Source organism: Xenopus laevis, chromosome 5S (assembly GCF_017654675.1).
Source record: "Xenopus laevis strain J_2021 chromosome 5S, Xenopus_laevis_v10.1, whole genome shotgun sequence".
NCBI classification, from domain to species: Eukaryota; Metazoa; Chordata; class Amphibia; order Anura; family Pipidae; genus Xenopus; species Xenopus laevis.
The window spans coordinates 35,121,168-35,138,859 of record NC_054380.1 but is presented as its reverse complement, the minus strand read 5'-3'; the positions used below and the strand labels follow the sequence as shown (position 1 = coordinate 35,138,859).

At 36.0% G+C, this 17,692-nt stretch overlaps 1 protein-coding gene across 8 annotated transcripts in view; it reads left to right on the top strand.

Annotated features, from left to right (window-relative positions):
- LOC108717815 (adhesion G-protein coupled receptor G6) overlaps positions 1 to 17,692 on the top strand; it is a 104,913-nt gene that overhangs the window by 58,689 nt on the left and 28,532 nt on the right. For 3 of the 8 annotated variants that reach the window (XM_041564404.1, XM_041564406.1, XM_041564407.1), the window contains 3 exons: positions 3,652 to 3,723; positions 4,364 to 4,435; positions 13,592 to 13,666. The exons of 1 other annotated variant lie outside the window; for it this stretch is intronic. In XM_041564404.1, the coding sequence (XP_041420338.1) occupies positions 3,652 to 3,723; positions 4,364 to 4,435; positions 13,592 to 13,666 (219 nt within the window). The remainder of the gene's footprint in view (positions 1 to 3,651; positions 3,724 to 4,363; positions 4,436 to 13,591; positions 13,667 to 17,692) is intronic. 4 more of the 8 variants (XM_018265174.2, XM_041564408.1, XM_041564405.1 and 1 more) reach the window with 3 other exon arrangements.

Here is a 17,692-nt window from a genome sequence, read left to right as displayed (position 1 = left end):
GAAGGTAAAAAACTTTTTTTTGGGCTACTTCGACCTTCGACTACGACTTCGAATCGAACTATTCGAAGTAAAAATCGTTTGACTATTCAACCATTCGATAGTCGAAGTACTGTCTCTTTTAAAAAAACTTCGACCCCCTAGTTCGCCATCTAAAAGCTACCGAAGTCAATGTTAGCCTATGGGGAAGGTCCCCATAGGCTTGGCTAACTTTTTTTGATCGAAGGATATTCCTTCGATCGTTGGTTTAAAATCCTTCGAATCGTTCGATTCTAAGGATTTTATCGTTCGATCAAAGGAATTATCCTTCGATCGTTCCATCGAACTATCTGCTCTAAATCCTTTGACTTCGATATTCGAAGTCGAAGGGTTTTAATTCCTAGTCGAATATCGAGGGTTAATTAACCCTCGATATTCGACCCATAGTGAATCGGCCCCTTACTGTATTAGAAGCATCCATTTATCCCTATTTCCCCTTTGTTTATATACGCAAAATGTAAACTGTTTTCCATCCAGTATTTTTCTAGGGAGTCTGCAACTAAGCAGTGCATGTGACCAGCTTGCAATAACTGAATTTTTACAATAACTTTTGCTTTATTTATTGCTTTGCTTTATTAATTTATTGATGCATGGTTAATTTGCCTTGGCATGGACTTTCCTTCCATTTGTCTTTTTTGGCCAGCCACCATAAGCACTACTTTGCAATCATCATCAAACAGCATTACTGCTTCTAGCATAATGAATGGTAAGAAATGCATTTTTTTAATAATTATTTCTCCTTTTTTTTTTGATATTGGAGCTTTGGTCATGTAAGTTGAGCTGTATATACTGTACATAGTGTACTGTGGGTATGTGAGGTGCTTCCTACAGCTGATACTATACCTGCAAAAAAAACTGTCTGCCTACTTTATAGTTACTGATTACTACAGTACCTCCACCTGTAGCACAGTATTGGACAATATTGATTGTTATGCCAGTTAAATGAAAGGTCACTTATATGGTAACAGCACAGCAAACTGTTACCGCACTTGTCATCAGTGATAGAATAATAAAAAATAGAGTGTGCTTGCCCCCATCCAAGGGAAGTGTGAGTAATGACTGCGGATTCACACTAAGGTTTTTTCTGTGATTCTATGTAGGAATCTTCAGAAGTAGAGATGTTTTCACTGCCCAATGGTGTTATCTATTCTACAGTGGCAGCTTCACTATATATTAGTCAGCCAGGCAAATGGAATATAGGTATGGGTCCTGTAACGGATCCCATACCTGTATATAGATATATAATTTGTACCCCTAGAATCCTAAAAATGTCAATATAAAGAAATTTCTTCTTTTTTTGCCAAGGCATCTACTGTAGTGGTTTCCAGACTGTGGGCCCTCCTCCATCCCTATGAGAAAAGTGTCAGGGGGACCCAGTCTGAAGGATAGTTATGACAAGATTTGAGTAAAATACCTAAACTCCTTTTAGATACTCCTGGAAGCCCATTCCAATGGTCTGAAATGAAATAACCGTGTATTCACATTCTGTTGCCTTGCCCAAATAGTTTTTGTTGCTTTGGTTAAAAGTGTCCAGCCTGTTCTGAAATCACTTGTTGGAACACTCACTACTGAGTTTCAAACTGTCTCTGGAAGCCAACCCAAAATCCTTTGTTTACTCCATTCCAGCAAAGCAATGGCTGGAATGGAGTAAAGGTTGTCTTCTATGGACTCTGCAGCAGTGGAATCACATTTTTTGAGTAATGAATCACATTGTCTGATGGATGTCAGAAGTTAACTCTACCTGTCTGAATGTGTAATGCAGACTGTAAAGTTTGGTGGTGAAGGAATAATTATCTGAGACCATGTTCATGCTGTTTGGGGGAGGCTTATTAATGTTTCAGCATGTTTATGCTCATGTATAATACCAGTTTTTTGAGACCGGAGTGCATTCACAGAGCCCTGACCTCGGTCTAGCTAAACCTGTGGATTAGTTAAAATGCTCACGTTGAACCATCCTGATACTAGCGCCAACCAGACTAAATGTTTTTGTAACAGAACAAAGCTAATCCAATTGACAATGTTCCAAAATCTAAGTGAAAGTTTTATCATAAATATAGAGGCAATTTTAGCAGCAAAGGGAGGACACACTTTTTGAATTTAGATGTAATACGGATAGGGGTCCTAACAGTTGATTATATAGTATAATATATCGTGTTGTATGCCAGACTTTCTTTTTATGAGTTATTGGGGTTTCTGTACACAGGTGGTGTGATGAGCAAGGTGATACCGGTATGATTTGTTGTCTGGCAGCGGTAATGGAAAATATGGTGGCATACTATGCTGTTCCATAGGTCCATCACCCCAAAGACTGGCCCTGCTCAATCTGTTGTCTTTTGTACAGCTAGTAGTTGCTATCTTTCTGTAGTTTGACATCTTCTACATCTTTTTCAGCTCTACCTGTCCTTTCCTCAATAAGGCTCTGATAGAGAAGTACACCATTACTGGTCCATATCTTCTTTCATGGGAAACAATGTAGAACTGATTTAGGGATCGATCTCCAAAGTACGAGAATGTAAACTTTATATTGGAGTTTGGGAAAAACCCTTGGACACTTTCCCTGTGTCAGAGAAGAGAGTAGAAGGAGTGCAGGGATTTACAGTTGACTCTATACAGTAATCAATATCTGTGGTATAGTCTATGGCCCCTTAGATACAATTTTTAGCTTTTCTAAATTTGTATGGTTGCGAGAAAAAAGGATAACCTAAATTACCCTATACAATTAATGCCTTGCAGAACTGGGGTCCAGGGTCTGTTTCTACCCAGGGCATTATCTACAAGGAGTTTATATGTCCTCCCTATGAATGCTTTGTTTTCCTCTTACTCTTCAAAAACCTATAAAATCACTGGCTCCTGATAAATTTGACCATATATAGTGTATGTTTATGTGATAGAAACCTTAGAGTGTGAGTTCCATTGGGACAGGGACTGCTTGGAATAATGAATAATCTCTGTAAAGGGCAGTGGAATGCCTCCCTTTTCTCAGCATTGGGTAAGGAAACATCTAATATTATGATGGTATATTGGTAAATCAGAAATGGGACATGCTGTATACCCAACATCACGTGATTAAAAATGATCCACAATGACAGAAATGGTTATATTATATTAAACATTATTGACAACCAAGATAATACAAAGTGACCCAACTAGTGGGCACATCCAATTCATTTTAATTCTTTGCAGATTAATATTGATTGTGGCAAAACCTACCTATAGCCCCACTGATGTTACACTGTGAGTCCTGACTACTTGGCCTTGGATAATTCTTTTTACAACTGCCTATCAATGTGTGGGCAGAATTTGTAGATTGTCAGCAGTCTAGAACTGTATAGTTGAATATAATATGTATTTTAATGAAATCACAAACACAGCTGCTTTAATGATATTAATTACATGTTATCAACAAAATATCAGCAAGGAAGAATCTTGAGTAAAACATCATATTCAGTTGCATCAAACAGTCAGCAAATCAACAGTTATGTCATTATTTTTATTTCATGTATAGCGCGTGTCGTTTGCAAGATTTTAGATTGCATTTTCTGTATAGTTATCATTATGCATGGCAATCTAAGCATGTCATTCAATGCATGTTCACTTATTCCTATGTTTTCCCAGCTACTGCTTCACCATCTACCTTGAGCCCTACTAACTCATTTGATAGGACCACAAACTATAGCTCAAATTCTGGTAAAGAAATAATGTGTATTTAGCCTATGCCCAGCTACACACACAGTCGCACACACCGACTTGAACTTTATAAATGTACTTAGACTGTGCAATGTTTGTGTGCAATACAAAAGTTCCAAAATACAGAATATCCAAATGTAATGGGATGCAAATGGTATATTGTGGCTAGTTCTGGCGTTCCCTAATATCACCAGCAGTATTACATACATATGTTTAACACATATATTATGTATTCTTAACAGCTACTAATACTTTAACTCTCTAAAATGCAAAAATAGTTTGGATGATCCTCTCTCTTGGCAATATATTAAAACATAAAAAGTGTTGTATTTAATTGTAAAGATATTAGCAAACCTTTAGCAAATTGTATCACTAACACAGTAGCAGTGCCACATACATTGATAAAATAGACAAAAACTTTTAACCTTCATTGTGCAAAGATAATTGGAAACGCCCTGTATAAAGTGAAGTCCGGTGTTCCAGAGATTAGGAAATTAAAGATACATTAAATAAAGAATGAAATATTTCAACATCTTTTGTTGCCTGCATGACGCTTGTATTGCAATCACTTCACTTTTTTTATTTTGCATGAAATCTAAATTTTAACGTAAAATGCATGTAAATATTTTCTTTTTCATAGCTACTCTAAGCACGGTCTCAGCTTCTACCTTGAGAACTACTCAACTAACAGCAACGTATAGCCCTAGTCCTGGTAAGGGGAAAATGTGTAGAGAAACTATAAATCCTACAGTATATTATTTTTATCACTGGATTAATAATTGCAAAATCTCATTTAGTAATAAAGCATGTACTGTAGCTTATATGCTAAAACCTTTTCATACAATAATTTATCAATGATAATTCTCAAATTATTTAATAAAAGCATAAAATGTTACTTTAGGCAAGCTATGGTTTAATGTATTAATTTCCCTGCTGGTCAGGAAGGTTGAAGGGCAGTCCAATGACAATTAAATAGTTACCAGCAATAACTGGGAAATTCATACTTGAAAACCATACATTTTTTGTGATTGAAAAAAGTAAAACATGTTTTTCGCACAAACATTATTCAGTGAAGTTGCCACTTTAATTTACTTTAGTCCTGCAGGTGAGACACAGGTGAGACAATTTTAAGTCATTCAGTAGTGCAGAGGAGTGTCCTTGGGTCTCATCATTGGCCCTTCTGAGCAGAGTTTCACTAAAGGCAGCTGTTATAATTGTAACAATAGTTGCTAATATGAAACAGATGCTGCTGAGAAATGTATTTATTAATAAAGCAAATTGTAACAGTTCAGAATCTGTGTCTGGATTACAGAGCTGCCATACTGCAACACCAGTAACAGGGGCATTAAAGTGGCGGTTCATCTTTAAGTTAACTTTTAGTTTTTTTTTTTACTAAACTCCGAATGCAAAAATCACGACAAATGTTTTTGGAATTTATTGAACCCAGAGGATGGAAAAGTCAGAATCTGAAAATCCGGCATCTCAGACCTGTCGAGGTTGCATATAAGTCAATGGGTGAAGTAACAATGATTTTTGGATGTGCGCTGGATTTTGTTCAATACCCCGAAGTTTTCAGGGTTTTCGGGTGGAAATTCCGAAAAAATCGTGACATTCATGAAAATCGGATGAAAAAATCCGAAAAAGATTGTGAAAATCTGAATTTTTACCGCAAACCAAATTTTTTGGGAAAATGTAATAATAAATAAGCATAAAAAACATGAGCTGATTTGATTGGAGTTTGTAGCAAAAATTATTGAGATAAATTCGGCCTTTGATAAATAACCCCCTTAGTATGTAATAGAATGGGTAATTATGAGTAACTTTTCAGTTGGTCTTCATATTTACTTGTTTATAGTTTTTGAAATATTTGCCTTTTGTTCTGACTTTTTCCAGCTTTCAAATGGGGTTCACTGACCCCATCTAAAAAAACAATGCTGTGTGAGACTATAATGTTACTGTTATTGCTCGGCTTCCAGGGCCTCTCTGATTCATCTTCCAGTCTCTCATTCAAATCAATGCATGGTTGCTAGGGTAATTTGGACTGCTGAAATTGCAAACTAAATAAAAAGTTAAATAACTCAAAAACCACAGATAATAAAAATGAAAACCAGTTACAAATTGTCTCAGAATATTATTCTCTACATCATACATAAGCGAACAGCCCCTTTAAACTTAAGATTTCAATTTTGAAACAATGGTAAAAAAATGGAAAGTTATTGAAAAATAGTGTTTATTTTTTGGGAACAATCTGAAAAAAAGTATTTGGAAGGAGAACAAACCCTTTAAAATGCATCTCCACCAAAAACTGTTGCATAATAAATAATTCTAAACAACATTTAAATATACATTAATCATAAATACCCTGTGGTTTTAAAGTTAATTGTAAATGTTGTTGTTGTAAATGTTGTTGCAATATTATTTGTTTATCCTTTTCTGTACTCTGGTCCTGACCTTTGCAAACTATGTAGCAGAAAGGCGTTCCCCTCTAGGTTTTTTAAACAGCTGTTTCTACTACAACGTTTTATGTGTCAGAGCAAGTAATATTAAGCTACTGTTTTAACTAGGAATCACATTTATATATATTATTTCTAAAAACCACTGAAAATGTAATATTCCTTTGTTTAGCCCTTTTTGTTTTCTGGTTTGGACTCCTGAAACAATATACGAAACAGAAGTCAGTTTTCATCCAGAACTTGAAATCAACTGCTTTGTATGTGGGTGCTATCTGACTGATGAAGCGTCACTATCAGCAATGTCCAAGTATCGAGTTAAAATAGTCTCTCAAAAGAAGGGATGCGCCAAATCCACTATTTTGGATTCGGTCGAACCCCTGAATCCTTTGCGAAAGATTCGGCCGAAATACCGCACCGAAGGGGAAGACATTTTTCTTCCTTGTTTTGTGACAAAAAGTCATGCGATTTCCCTCCCCGCCCCTAATTTGCATATGCATATGCCTGGCAGAAGGATTTGGCCAAATCCGAATCCTGTTGAAAAATCCTGGATTCAGTGCATCCCTACTGAAAAATTTTCATAGAAGACTTCTTCAACCTTTGTAAGGAGGAATCATAAGCTCAAAATCCACTGATTTAATAGTTGGATGCTGCATTTTCAATAGCACTACCTGCAAGATTTCCGGGCAGTGTGAAGGGAACAGCATGAGCTGGCAATAAATAAGTTAAGTGCCCTCTTACCCAAATTATGCAAAGCATAGAAGAGGGCACGATTTGCCATGGTTTATTTAAAATGCAACATTCTGCCATCTTTTCAGCATAATTGCATGCAATACAAAACTTTACACTTAAGGTAATTGCTTCAGATGTATTAATCCTGTAACTGTTATGCAAATGAGAAACACGTTGCAAAGGCTTGGTTATAAGCATTTAAGGGCTAGTCCACACGGGGAGATAGCGACGCGTTTGCGGTCGCGGCGACAAAGCGCCGCGACAGTCGCCGCGACCGGCGCAGGCGACAGTTTTGTATGGGCGCCTATGTAAAAACGCCTGTGCTAACCACACGAGGCGATGCGCTTTTCAACAGTCGCCTGAAAATGCCTCGCCAGGCTTTTTCAGGCGACTGTTGAAAAGCGCATCGCATCGCGCATCGCAAACGCGTCACTATCTCCCCGTGTGGAATAGCCCTTAGGGTGGTTTACTATAGAAATCACATTTGAGTGCAATTCAATCGGTGCAGCGTCTGTGGTGCAACATTCCAAGGGAGCCTTAAGGTGGCCATAGATGCACAGATAATATTGTACGAAACTAATTTTTGTCCGATATTCGTTGCGTGTATGGTGGAAAAAGAGCCGACCGTTATCGGCAGAAAACTTGGATATCGGTCGGCTCGTCGATCGGGCTGGACGGAAAATTTTGATCGGGTGCCTTTGAAGGGACCCAAACATCGGCCATTGTTAGTGCTGAATCATCAGATACAGGTAGAATTCTATTGTTTCTTCCCGTATGTATACCTGTATATCTGACGATTCAGCTCTACACATGTGTATTGAAACGAACGATCTTTCTTGGAAAGATCTTTTCCAAGAAAGATCGTAATTGTTACGTCTATGGCCACCTTTACACCTATCTATACTTATACCCTGCATGAGAAAAGTTCAGATGTCTGAATGTACTGCTGTGTTCAACAAAAAAGAGCACAATTCTGTACTGTAGGGACTAGCAAGTTTGTGAGTCAGTCTATATTTCTCTATTTCCAATTGTGTTTAGCATGAGAATAAATGTGTTTTGCCAACGTTTGTACGCCAGCTAGATTTACTACTTACATTTACAAATGTAAATGTAAATTTCTGCTTGACCTTAGTTTTTGCCACCACACTAATGCATGTTATCTGCATGATTTACTTGTTTTCTTTACTAACTATGTTTTTGTAATATGCATTAACCATACCTTTCAATGCATGTATATTTGCTTTTTGCCAGCTACTTACAGTACTGTCTCAACAACTACCTTCAACACTAGTAATTTGAATGACACAACATATAGCTCAAGTTCTGGTAAGATATATATGTCTTATTGTTTATCCCTCAAAACACTGAAATAGGATTCAGAAATAAAAATTGTGTAAGTTACCTATAAGTCAATCCTTTACTGTACTGACAAATCCTAAATGAAAGAATTAAATATAAGGGAGTAATTCTTTTCATTGTACTGTATTGTTTGCATAACAACACAATATATGATTCTAATTAGCCTTCCTATAATTTACATTAATCAAAAATGTTCAGTGATTGTAAAGTTATTTAGAAATGTAATGGCTGTTGAAAGAAATAACTCTGTTTTACTATTTCCTCCACTGCTTGTCCTGACTACTTGCAAACCTAAAATAAAACATTGTATTGGTAGTCATCTATTCTTCATGCAAGGCTGCAGGCAAGCTGATTTGTGCTACTTTTTAAGTTATAGTTAATATTGAAAATAATAGCAAACTACAGATATTGCATGCAATAGCAATTACATTACAAATAAGTTAATCAATTAAATATTCAAAAATTAACAAATGTATATTGGAAAGTCTCCCCTTGTGCAGTGCCCATGTAAACCAGTGATAAAAGTGTTTAAATTCTGATTGCACTTGACCTCTAAAATCTACCTGCAAATGTTTGCCCATGTTATGTATTTCTTTCCTTTTGGTATAATTAGTTAGCATTTTTATACTTTTACTTGACAAATCTTAAGCAGCCTTTTTGCATATTGTGAAATGGTAAATTAACATGGCTCGTAGAGTTATTACAGTTATTTAATGCCTCACTTAGGGGTAAGTGCACACTGGCCATTTGGGGAGATTTGGTCACCTGGCGACTATTCACCTAGTTTTTGCGGCGACCAATCTCCCCAAACGCCTTTCCTGACTCTGCCGGCGCTAATCACACGCGGCGGTTCGTTTTCCGAAGTCGCCCGAAGTTCAGGTTGCCAGGCGACCAAATCTCCCCAAAACGCCTGTGTTGCCTGACCCTAAAATGCATGTTTTTTGCATGTAAGTTTGCATTTTCTTTTTTGTCATGCTTGGCACTTAAGGTTTTTTATTTTGCACAGCCTATCTATTTACCCAGTTTTTATTTTTACACTGAACAATTCCTTTAAGGCTATAGTCCTGCACTGCTCACACTGCTTACAGCAGTGAGTTTGTGTATTTACTCAGTTTGGTGTGCTGTATGGGCATGGCTCAGTGTATTTGTTGTTTATATGTTTATTGGTTAAATTAAAAGTGAAGTTTTAAGTAGTCATTTTTTTTCTAAATATGTAGTTTTACTTGGCTGATGGAGCCGGAACTGGTTTGCAAGTGAGTGTGGGGGAAGGGGCCATATAACGTCACAACCACAACTCTCCACTCTACATTTCTTTGTTTTCACTTATGTAGCTCTACTCTAACTTAATCTTTTATTACATTCCCCCGTTAGTTCATAAAAATGTCCTGTAGCACTGTAAAGAGCTACAGAATATTTAGCTCAACATCTGGTTAGGAAACCTCTAATATTATGTTGGTAAATCAGTAATGGGGCATATACCCAGTGACAATCGATCATAAATGACCCACAATGACAGAAATGGTTATATATTATCTTTAACAATGAAAAATCTTTAATCTTTGACTACTGAGATAATACTAAGTGACAGAACTGGCAGAACGATTTTCCAAATTAGGATCTGGACAGGACTCTCCTTTAATGACATGTCATCAAGCCCATCCCAATGTACCCATTCCACCCTCTGACATCATCTGCCCCCCTCATATCACTGCCCCACCCCTTGGCAACCGTACTGTAGTCACATTGATGTTACACTGGGAGTTTTGGATACTTGGATAATTCATTTATAGTAACATCTTCCTATCAGTGAGTGGGCAGAATTTGTCAGTAATGTAGAATGTGTAAATAGTTGTGTAAATAGTTTTTTATAATATGTTATATAATATATTAAATTGCTTGCATTGTACAGGTGCATCAACTGATGTGTTCTATGAAAATCTGCATAATTCAGAGTATTTGTTTTTCATTGTTACAAACACAGTTGCTGTAATGTTACGAATTGCATATATCTGTGGCATATTGCATCCCAAGGAAGAAGCTTTTGTTACATATGCTTTTCAATTGCATCCAACTTTCAACATCGCACCTAGATAATCATTTTTTATTCCATGTATAATGCATGTTGTCTGCATGATTAATAGATTACATTCACTGTATTGTTTTCATTATGCACGCCACTCTAAGCATGTCTTTCAATGCATGTTCACATTTTACTATGTTTTCCCAGCTACTCTGAGTACTGCTTCACCATCTATCTTGAGCCCTACTAACTCATTTGATAGGACCACAAACTATAGCTCAAATTCTGGTTAGGAAACAATGTGTACTAAGCCTATGCCCAGCTACACACACAGTCACACACAAATATGACTTGAACTTTATGAATGGCTGTATTTACGCTGTGCAATGTTTGTGTGAGATACAGACGTTCTAAAGACCAGAACGCCCAAATGTAACAGGATACAAAATGTATATTGTGGTTAGTTCTGGCATTCCCTTATATCATCATCAACATTTCTTACTGAGAGTGCAGAAGTACTATACAGGTATGGGACCTGTTATCCAGAATGCTCGGGACCTGGGGTTTTCCGGATAACAGATCTTTCCGTAATTTGGGTCTTCATGCCTTAAGTCTACTAGGAATTCATTTAAACGTTAAATAAACCCAATAGGCTGGTTTTGCTTCCAATAAGGATTAATTATATCTTAGTTGGGATCAAGTACAAGCTACTGTTTTATTATTACAGAGAAAAAGGAAATCATTTTTTAAAAGTTTGGATTATTTGGATAAAATGGAGTCTGTTCCGTAATTCGGAGCTTTCTGGATATCAGGTTTCCGGATAAGGGATCCTATACCTGTATGTAATAATAAAACATACATATATGTTTAACATATGTATCGTTATGTGTTATTGACAACTACTAATACGTTTACCCTTCAGTATCCAAAAATAGGTTGGATCATCCTCTTTCAGGGCAAGCTATTAAAACATACAGTGCTAAAAAAGTGTTGTGCTTAATGCATACGATATTAGCGCAAACAAATTGTATCACTGACATTGAAGCCGTGTCACATACATTACAGTGATAAAATAAACAAAAATTATTTAACCTTCATTGTTCAAAGATAAGTGTTAATGCCCTGTATATAGGGAAATATGGTGCACCAGAAGTTAGGAAATTAAAGATACATTAAATAAAGGAGGAAATATATCAATATTTTCTGTTGACAATGCAATTACTGTTTTATTATGCATGGAATCTTAACTGATTTAGTTCCACTAGCAAGTTTGTGAGTGAGCCCTGTGTTTTTCTTTTTGCAAGTTGTGGTTGGCTAGAGAATAAATATGTTTGGCAATTCTGTATGCCACCTAGATTTACTACTTAAATTTACTAAGGAATCTTGTGCCAAACTTCTTTGTGTTGTATCAGATATCATCCCACTTGACTTTTGGTTCTGCCACCATGCTTCATTAATAATGCATGTTATCTGCATGATTTACTAACGACTTTTTGTAATATGCAGGATACCATTAACCATACCTTTCAATGCATGTGTATTTGCTTTTTGCCAGCTACTTACATTACTGTCTCAACTACTACCTTCAACACTAGCAATTTGAATGACACAACTCATAGCTCAAGCTCTGGTAAGAAATATGTGCCATATTATTTATCCCCAAATAATAAAGAAGTGATTCAATAAACAAATTGTGTAGGTACCGTACCTATAATTTCAGTATCTATCTGTAACAGCAGAATTGCTAAATGTAATTGCTACTGAAAGCAATATCTCCAACTTACTATCTCTGTCTTACTATTTCCTCCACTTCTTGTCCTGACTACTCCTTCTATTGAGTAGCAATTACATTGCAAACAATGGAATCCATTATATGTTTTAACAGAATCATTTTACAGGTATGGGACCTGTTGTCCAGAATGCTGGGGACCTGGGGTGTTGCTGGATAACTGATCTTTTCGTAATTTGGATCTTCATACCTTAAGTCTACTAGAAGAGCATGTAAACATTAAATAAACCCAATAGGCTGGGGTTGCTTCCAATAAGGATTAATTATATCTTAGTTTGGATCAAATACAGGGTGCTGTATTATTACTACAGAGAAAAGGGAAATCATTTTTTAAAATCTGGATTATTTGATTATAATGGAGTCTATGTGAGACAGCCTTTCCATAAATCAGAGCTTTCTGGATAACAGGTTTTCGGATAACTGATCCATACGTGTATATTTGAAAGTCTTTTTCCTTATGCAAAAAATAAATTGTTTATTAGTTTCCAATTGTGCAGTGACCATGGAAATAATGGTCTGACTTGTAAAATCTGCAAATATTCTCCCATGCTATCCAGTAATTTGCTTTTGAAAAAGTCAGCCTTTATTATACATTATTCTACACGACAAATCATAGGCAGACTTTTTGCACTTTATGAAATGCTAAACATAATTAACATCAAGCTGTAGCTGTACAGTTGTTTAATGACTGGCTTAAAATGCACGTTCTTTGCTGCAAGTTTGCATTTTCTTTTTGTTATGCGTGGTACTTTTCCATATATGCATGCTCACTTGCATCTCTTTTATCAGCTACTGTAACTTTTGATTTTTAATATGATGCAGAGAGATATTCTGAGACAATTTTTTTGTGCTTTATTTATCTTTTTATTCAGCAGCTCTCCAGTTTGCAGTTTCAGCAATCTGGTTTGCTATGGTCCTTATTACCCTAGTAACCATGCACTGAGTTGAATAAGAGACCGGAATATGAGTAGAAGGGGGCATGAATAGAAAGATGAGTAATAAAATGTAGCAATAAACAATACAGAGCATTTGTTTTAAGATGGGATCAGGGACCCCTATTTGAAAGCTGGACAGAGTCAGACTAAGAACGCAAATAATTAAAAAACTAATAAAAGTAAATAATGAAGACCAATTAAAAAGTTGCTTAGATCTTGGATTTGTTGCATCTTTACATCCACAAAACATTGTGGATTTGTAAAGCTTCCCCAGGATTATCAATGAGGTGAGTACTTTCGAAACATGACTACTTTTAACTGCCGTGAGACTGAATAGTTGTCTGCACTTGTGGAGTGTGACTATACAGGCTTCCTACATCTAAATGTTAAAAAATAAATAATAACATGCCTTAAAACTGTGAATTTTGACTTTTTTTGCTATTAACTTATTTTTCTTTTCCCCTAATAAGAAATATGTGCTTTAGCATGGCTCTTCAATAATATTTGCCTAATGTTGCGTGATGCTTTAATTGTGGCTGATAAATAACTATGGTACCATTTTAAGTTTTATTGTCTCTTTTAGCAGCTATCTCCTCACCATCAACCATGATAACTATTAACATGAATGATACTAACCACATCAATAACTCTCAGCCTGGTAAGAAAAATGCATTTCATTTATCCCTTTAAAGCATAATGTTAAACATATATAAATAATACTAGCCGGATCTAAAATGTCCAGATGTGTTATCAAGCTAAAATATGCCTTTGTCTAGTTTATGGTCTTTTTGTCAGTGCTGTTTGGAACTGCTCCATAATTCCAGGTGGTCTGTATATCCGATGAAGGTTAGAAAAAAACACCAACTTGATTTTTTATGCAAGCTTTAGTTTTCATGTAAAAAAAACCCAAGATATTCCTTTAATGTTCTCATTCTTTTAAGTGTATGACAGATGCTGTTTCTCTAAGTTAGCAGCCATCTACATGAGACTCTTTTTTTTATCTCAGAGCTGTTTTTTGAGAATTTTATATACATGCTGTCTTTGTTGATATGTTTTATTTTCTTCACATATAGATTAGGGTTGGTGGTTATGCTTGTTTTACGTCCATACATTTCTTACTAGACTTTCTTCTAGTTTACTAAGTGCTAGACCACTTTTCTCATATATGACCTACAGATTCTATGTGATATAACCCTAAAGCCCAGATTTGTGGCAATGCCACAAAGGCCTTGGCCTAGGGAGGCAAGATTTAAGGGACGGCATGTGGACCAGCCGCAATTCAAGGAGCACTCTGCACTACTATATGCGTAATGCCTAGTGCTCTGGCACACACGTGGGGGGAAGGGGGACTGCTAGGACCCTGCATCCTAGGGGCATCCAAGGCCAAAATCCGGCCCTGATTACCCTCTCTTTTATATCTCACATGCAACTTGAATGCACTAAAAATTCTATTTTGTATGGTACTAATACTGATCATTTAAAAACTATTTTGAACAACTGTGTAGTGCTTTTCCTAAATGGCATGCAGCAAGTGTTTGCATATGCTGTACAGTTATATCCATAATTTGTTTATATACTTAATTATTTTTTATAACTTCTCTAGTTAACAACCAGGTAACGCTATCAATAACCAAACACACTTGTTGCAACATTAAGATTTATATATGGTGGATTCATCTAGTTTAGTGAATTGAGACTTTTTTGGTTCAAGCCCCCCTTGTAAGTTTAACACTTATCCCATAACAAGGTAAAATAATGAATTAACCGTTCAACCTTAGTTGTTTAATCTGGCAAACATTCATCCTAAATTGCACCCAAATCAAAATTTAGGAGTATTTTAGAGAGAAAATCTCACCCAAACTGGCCTGGAGGCTTGTCCCTCCAGCCACTGCCCTGGGCTCTCCTGGAGAACCACTGAACTAGTGTATATTTAAAACGCTGGAGAAATTGTATTGGTTGTCAGCTATTAATGGTGAGATTACTATTTTAAAAATACATTAACATTAAATAACCGCTTATTTTACTCTATTTGTTACGGCATAACACATGCATATCTGCAGGAACTCAAAGTTCCTGCTAAATTTTTCATCAGAATGAAGAGAAACCCAGTAACAAGTTCCTGGACACATTTGCAGTTGCAATTACAGGACTCAAAAATAAAAGGTGTAAGGGGCATGGGAATTCTCTCCACTCTGGAGAAACAAAGACCAGCACCTACAGAAAAAGATTCTGCATTGAAGGAGACACCTCATAAAAATGCAGCAGCTTTCTTCTTCATACCTACTCAGTCTACTGTGTCTCTATCTAGCACTTTCACAACTAATGACATTTCGAAAAACATTACAGTAGGTGACCAATTGACTGAAAACATTTCGAGTCATAGAAATAGTACATCTCTCAGAAACATGAGTCGATTATTTTACCAAGAATCAATCAAGGAGGACGGATCGGTGCAACAGGATACAGAAGGTTCTGGGATGGTGAATGTGTTTCCTAGTCATAAAATGTCACAGATCTCTTTGGATCATGTGCACATCAGCAATGCAAGCAGAACATGTCATTTATACTTGAAAAGCATTTGGCATAATAATGAAAACATTATTGTTGGACTAGATAATAAGGAAATGGCTGGTATATCTGATTTTATATCAGACCTTACCAAATGTGCTTTCTCTTCCCCCTCACTTTACAGCACGTTTCCCATTATCATTTATCATCAGATAATAGTCTATACTTAGATGAAATATCAGAATCCAGGGTGTCCAATAGCAAACATAACTCAAATATTATGCCCACAACAGTGGTGTCTGGCCTTCCATCATTAGAAAATGCAGATAAAGCATTTGCTGTAGAATCTGCAGACTCGGTTGCTAAGTTTCTAACAATCCCTCTCCATAGACCATATGTTTCGCTAAATATCAAAGAAACAAAGCACCCCTTTGTGGCTAATGCTAATCTGCCAGTAGAACTGAATCCCTCTGAATACAGCATTCTCTCATATAATTTAGCATCTCTTATGCTAAGGAATAAATACATACATTCAGCAACCACACACAACAAAGATAGCATTTCATCAAATGCCCCCTCCAGCTATGATCTTTCTAGTTGCAATACTGTAAAAACAGAATTTGTTTCAGATAACCTAGAGCCTGCCATACCAATTTCTGTACCAGGAAGTTTGCCAGCCCAAAGATTAAATATGCAACTGCCTTCAATAAACCACTATGTGGGCAAATTTCTAATTCCTTCACATACTATTATTGGCCAAACACAAGACAAGGGCGTTTACTCACAAGTTACATAGCAGAATCAGAAGAAGGGCTTTCTAAGGAAGTATTAGGACCCCATTTCAGATTCCCTGACACCAAGTTATGATCTTCTGCATGCACAGTGGAATGACAACAAAGATATTCTTCATCCAATCTCGTCAAGTTATGATTAACATTTTGATCAGTGGAAGTATACAACATTACCATCTGAAAAAGTAACAAGTAACTCGAAAGCTTCCACTGAGGATTTATATCAGCAACAAACTGCACAGCTACCATTTATGAACTTTTTTGTTTAAAAAAAAAAACTAGCAATATATAGAAGAGTTTGATTATGATGTGACACAATTTTCAGGCAATAATTATTTTTTAGAAGAAGAGAAATTGTATTTACTCACCAGAAATCCAATTATTAGAAAATCAAAAAGCAAAGAAGTTGTCTTTCTAAATTCGTTAACTTCCTCAAACCAAATAGAATTTCTAGGAAATTAGTTTCTTGTAGAACAAAGTAATTTATCTAGACATCCCCCTTTAGAAACAGAAAGCCTACAAGATTCATCATCATCATCACGACTTCTCAAGCCTGATGGTACAAGGAAATCTGTCTATGCATCTCAATATAGTTTGTCATGAAAAAAGACTTCAGATGCAAGCCCTTCCTCTTTACCCTGTTTATATCACCAAAACACTTTATCTACCCTGTACCTTGGAAAAAATTATGAACTCAGGGAGGAACAATGCAGCTCAACAAAACACTATTACACATACAAGTTTTATTCAGCTTTAGAGTAAAACAACATATCTAGATATGAATGATTGGAAAAATCTAATTTATGTATATTGTATATTTTTTAGTTAATTCAAAAGTTGAATGTTAAGTTCAGATTAAAAAACAATTACAAGTCAAAATGGCAGTTTGTTCTGCATAGGACACTTACAATTGTAATTCCATTAAAGTACCTTTTCTCTCTTTTATGGACAAATAATAGACAAATAGCCAATTTCTACAGAAACCTCTTCTAGAGACATCCTAATTGCAGTGAAGTGAATACATGTAAATGAATGGACATTACAAAACTGACATTTTTTGTTAATCATTGAAATATCAAAAGTATGCCTACGTTGTGTTTTTAAAATGCAAGAGGGGATATGTGAATGGTGGTAATAGTCCAACCCACATTGAAATAGAAAGAGTAGTAGATTTATAAATGCCATATAAATGGAAGGCCATTGGCGATAAGGTGCTGCCACAAATAGTGTTGTCCATTGGAGTTGAACAGTTATTTACATGCATTGCATCCTTAAAGGCAATATCAACCCAAATAATTCATTTTTTTCTTGAAAAGAATTTTGAAAGAAAATACTGTTCAGTATACCATTATATAGCTCAATTCTAGTAGAGGTGTAATTCCCTT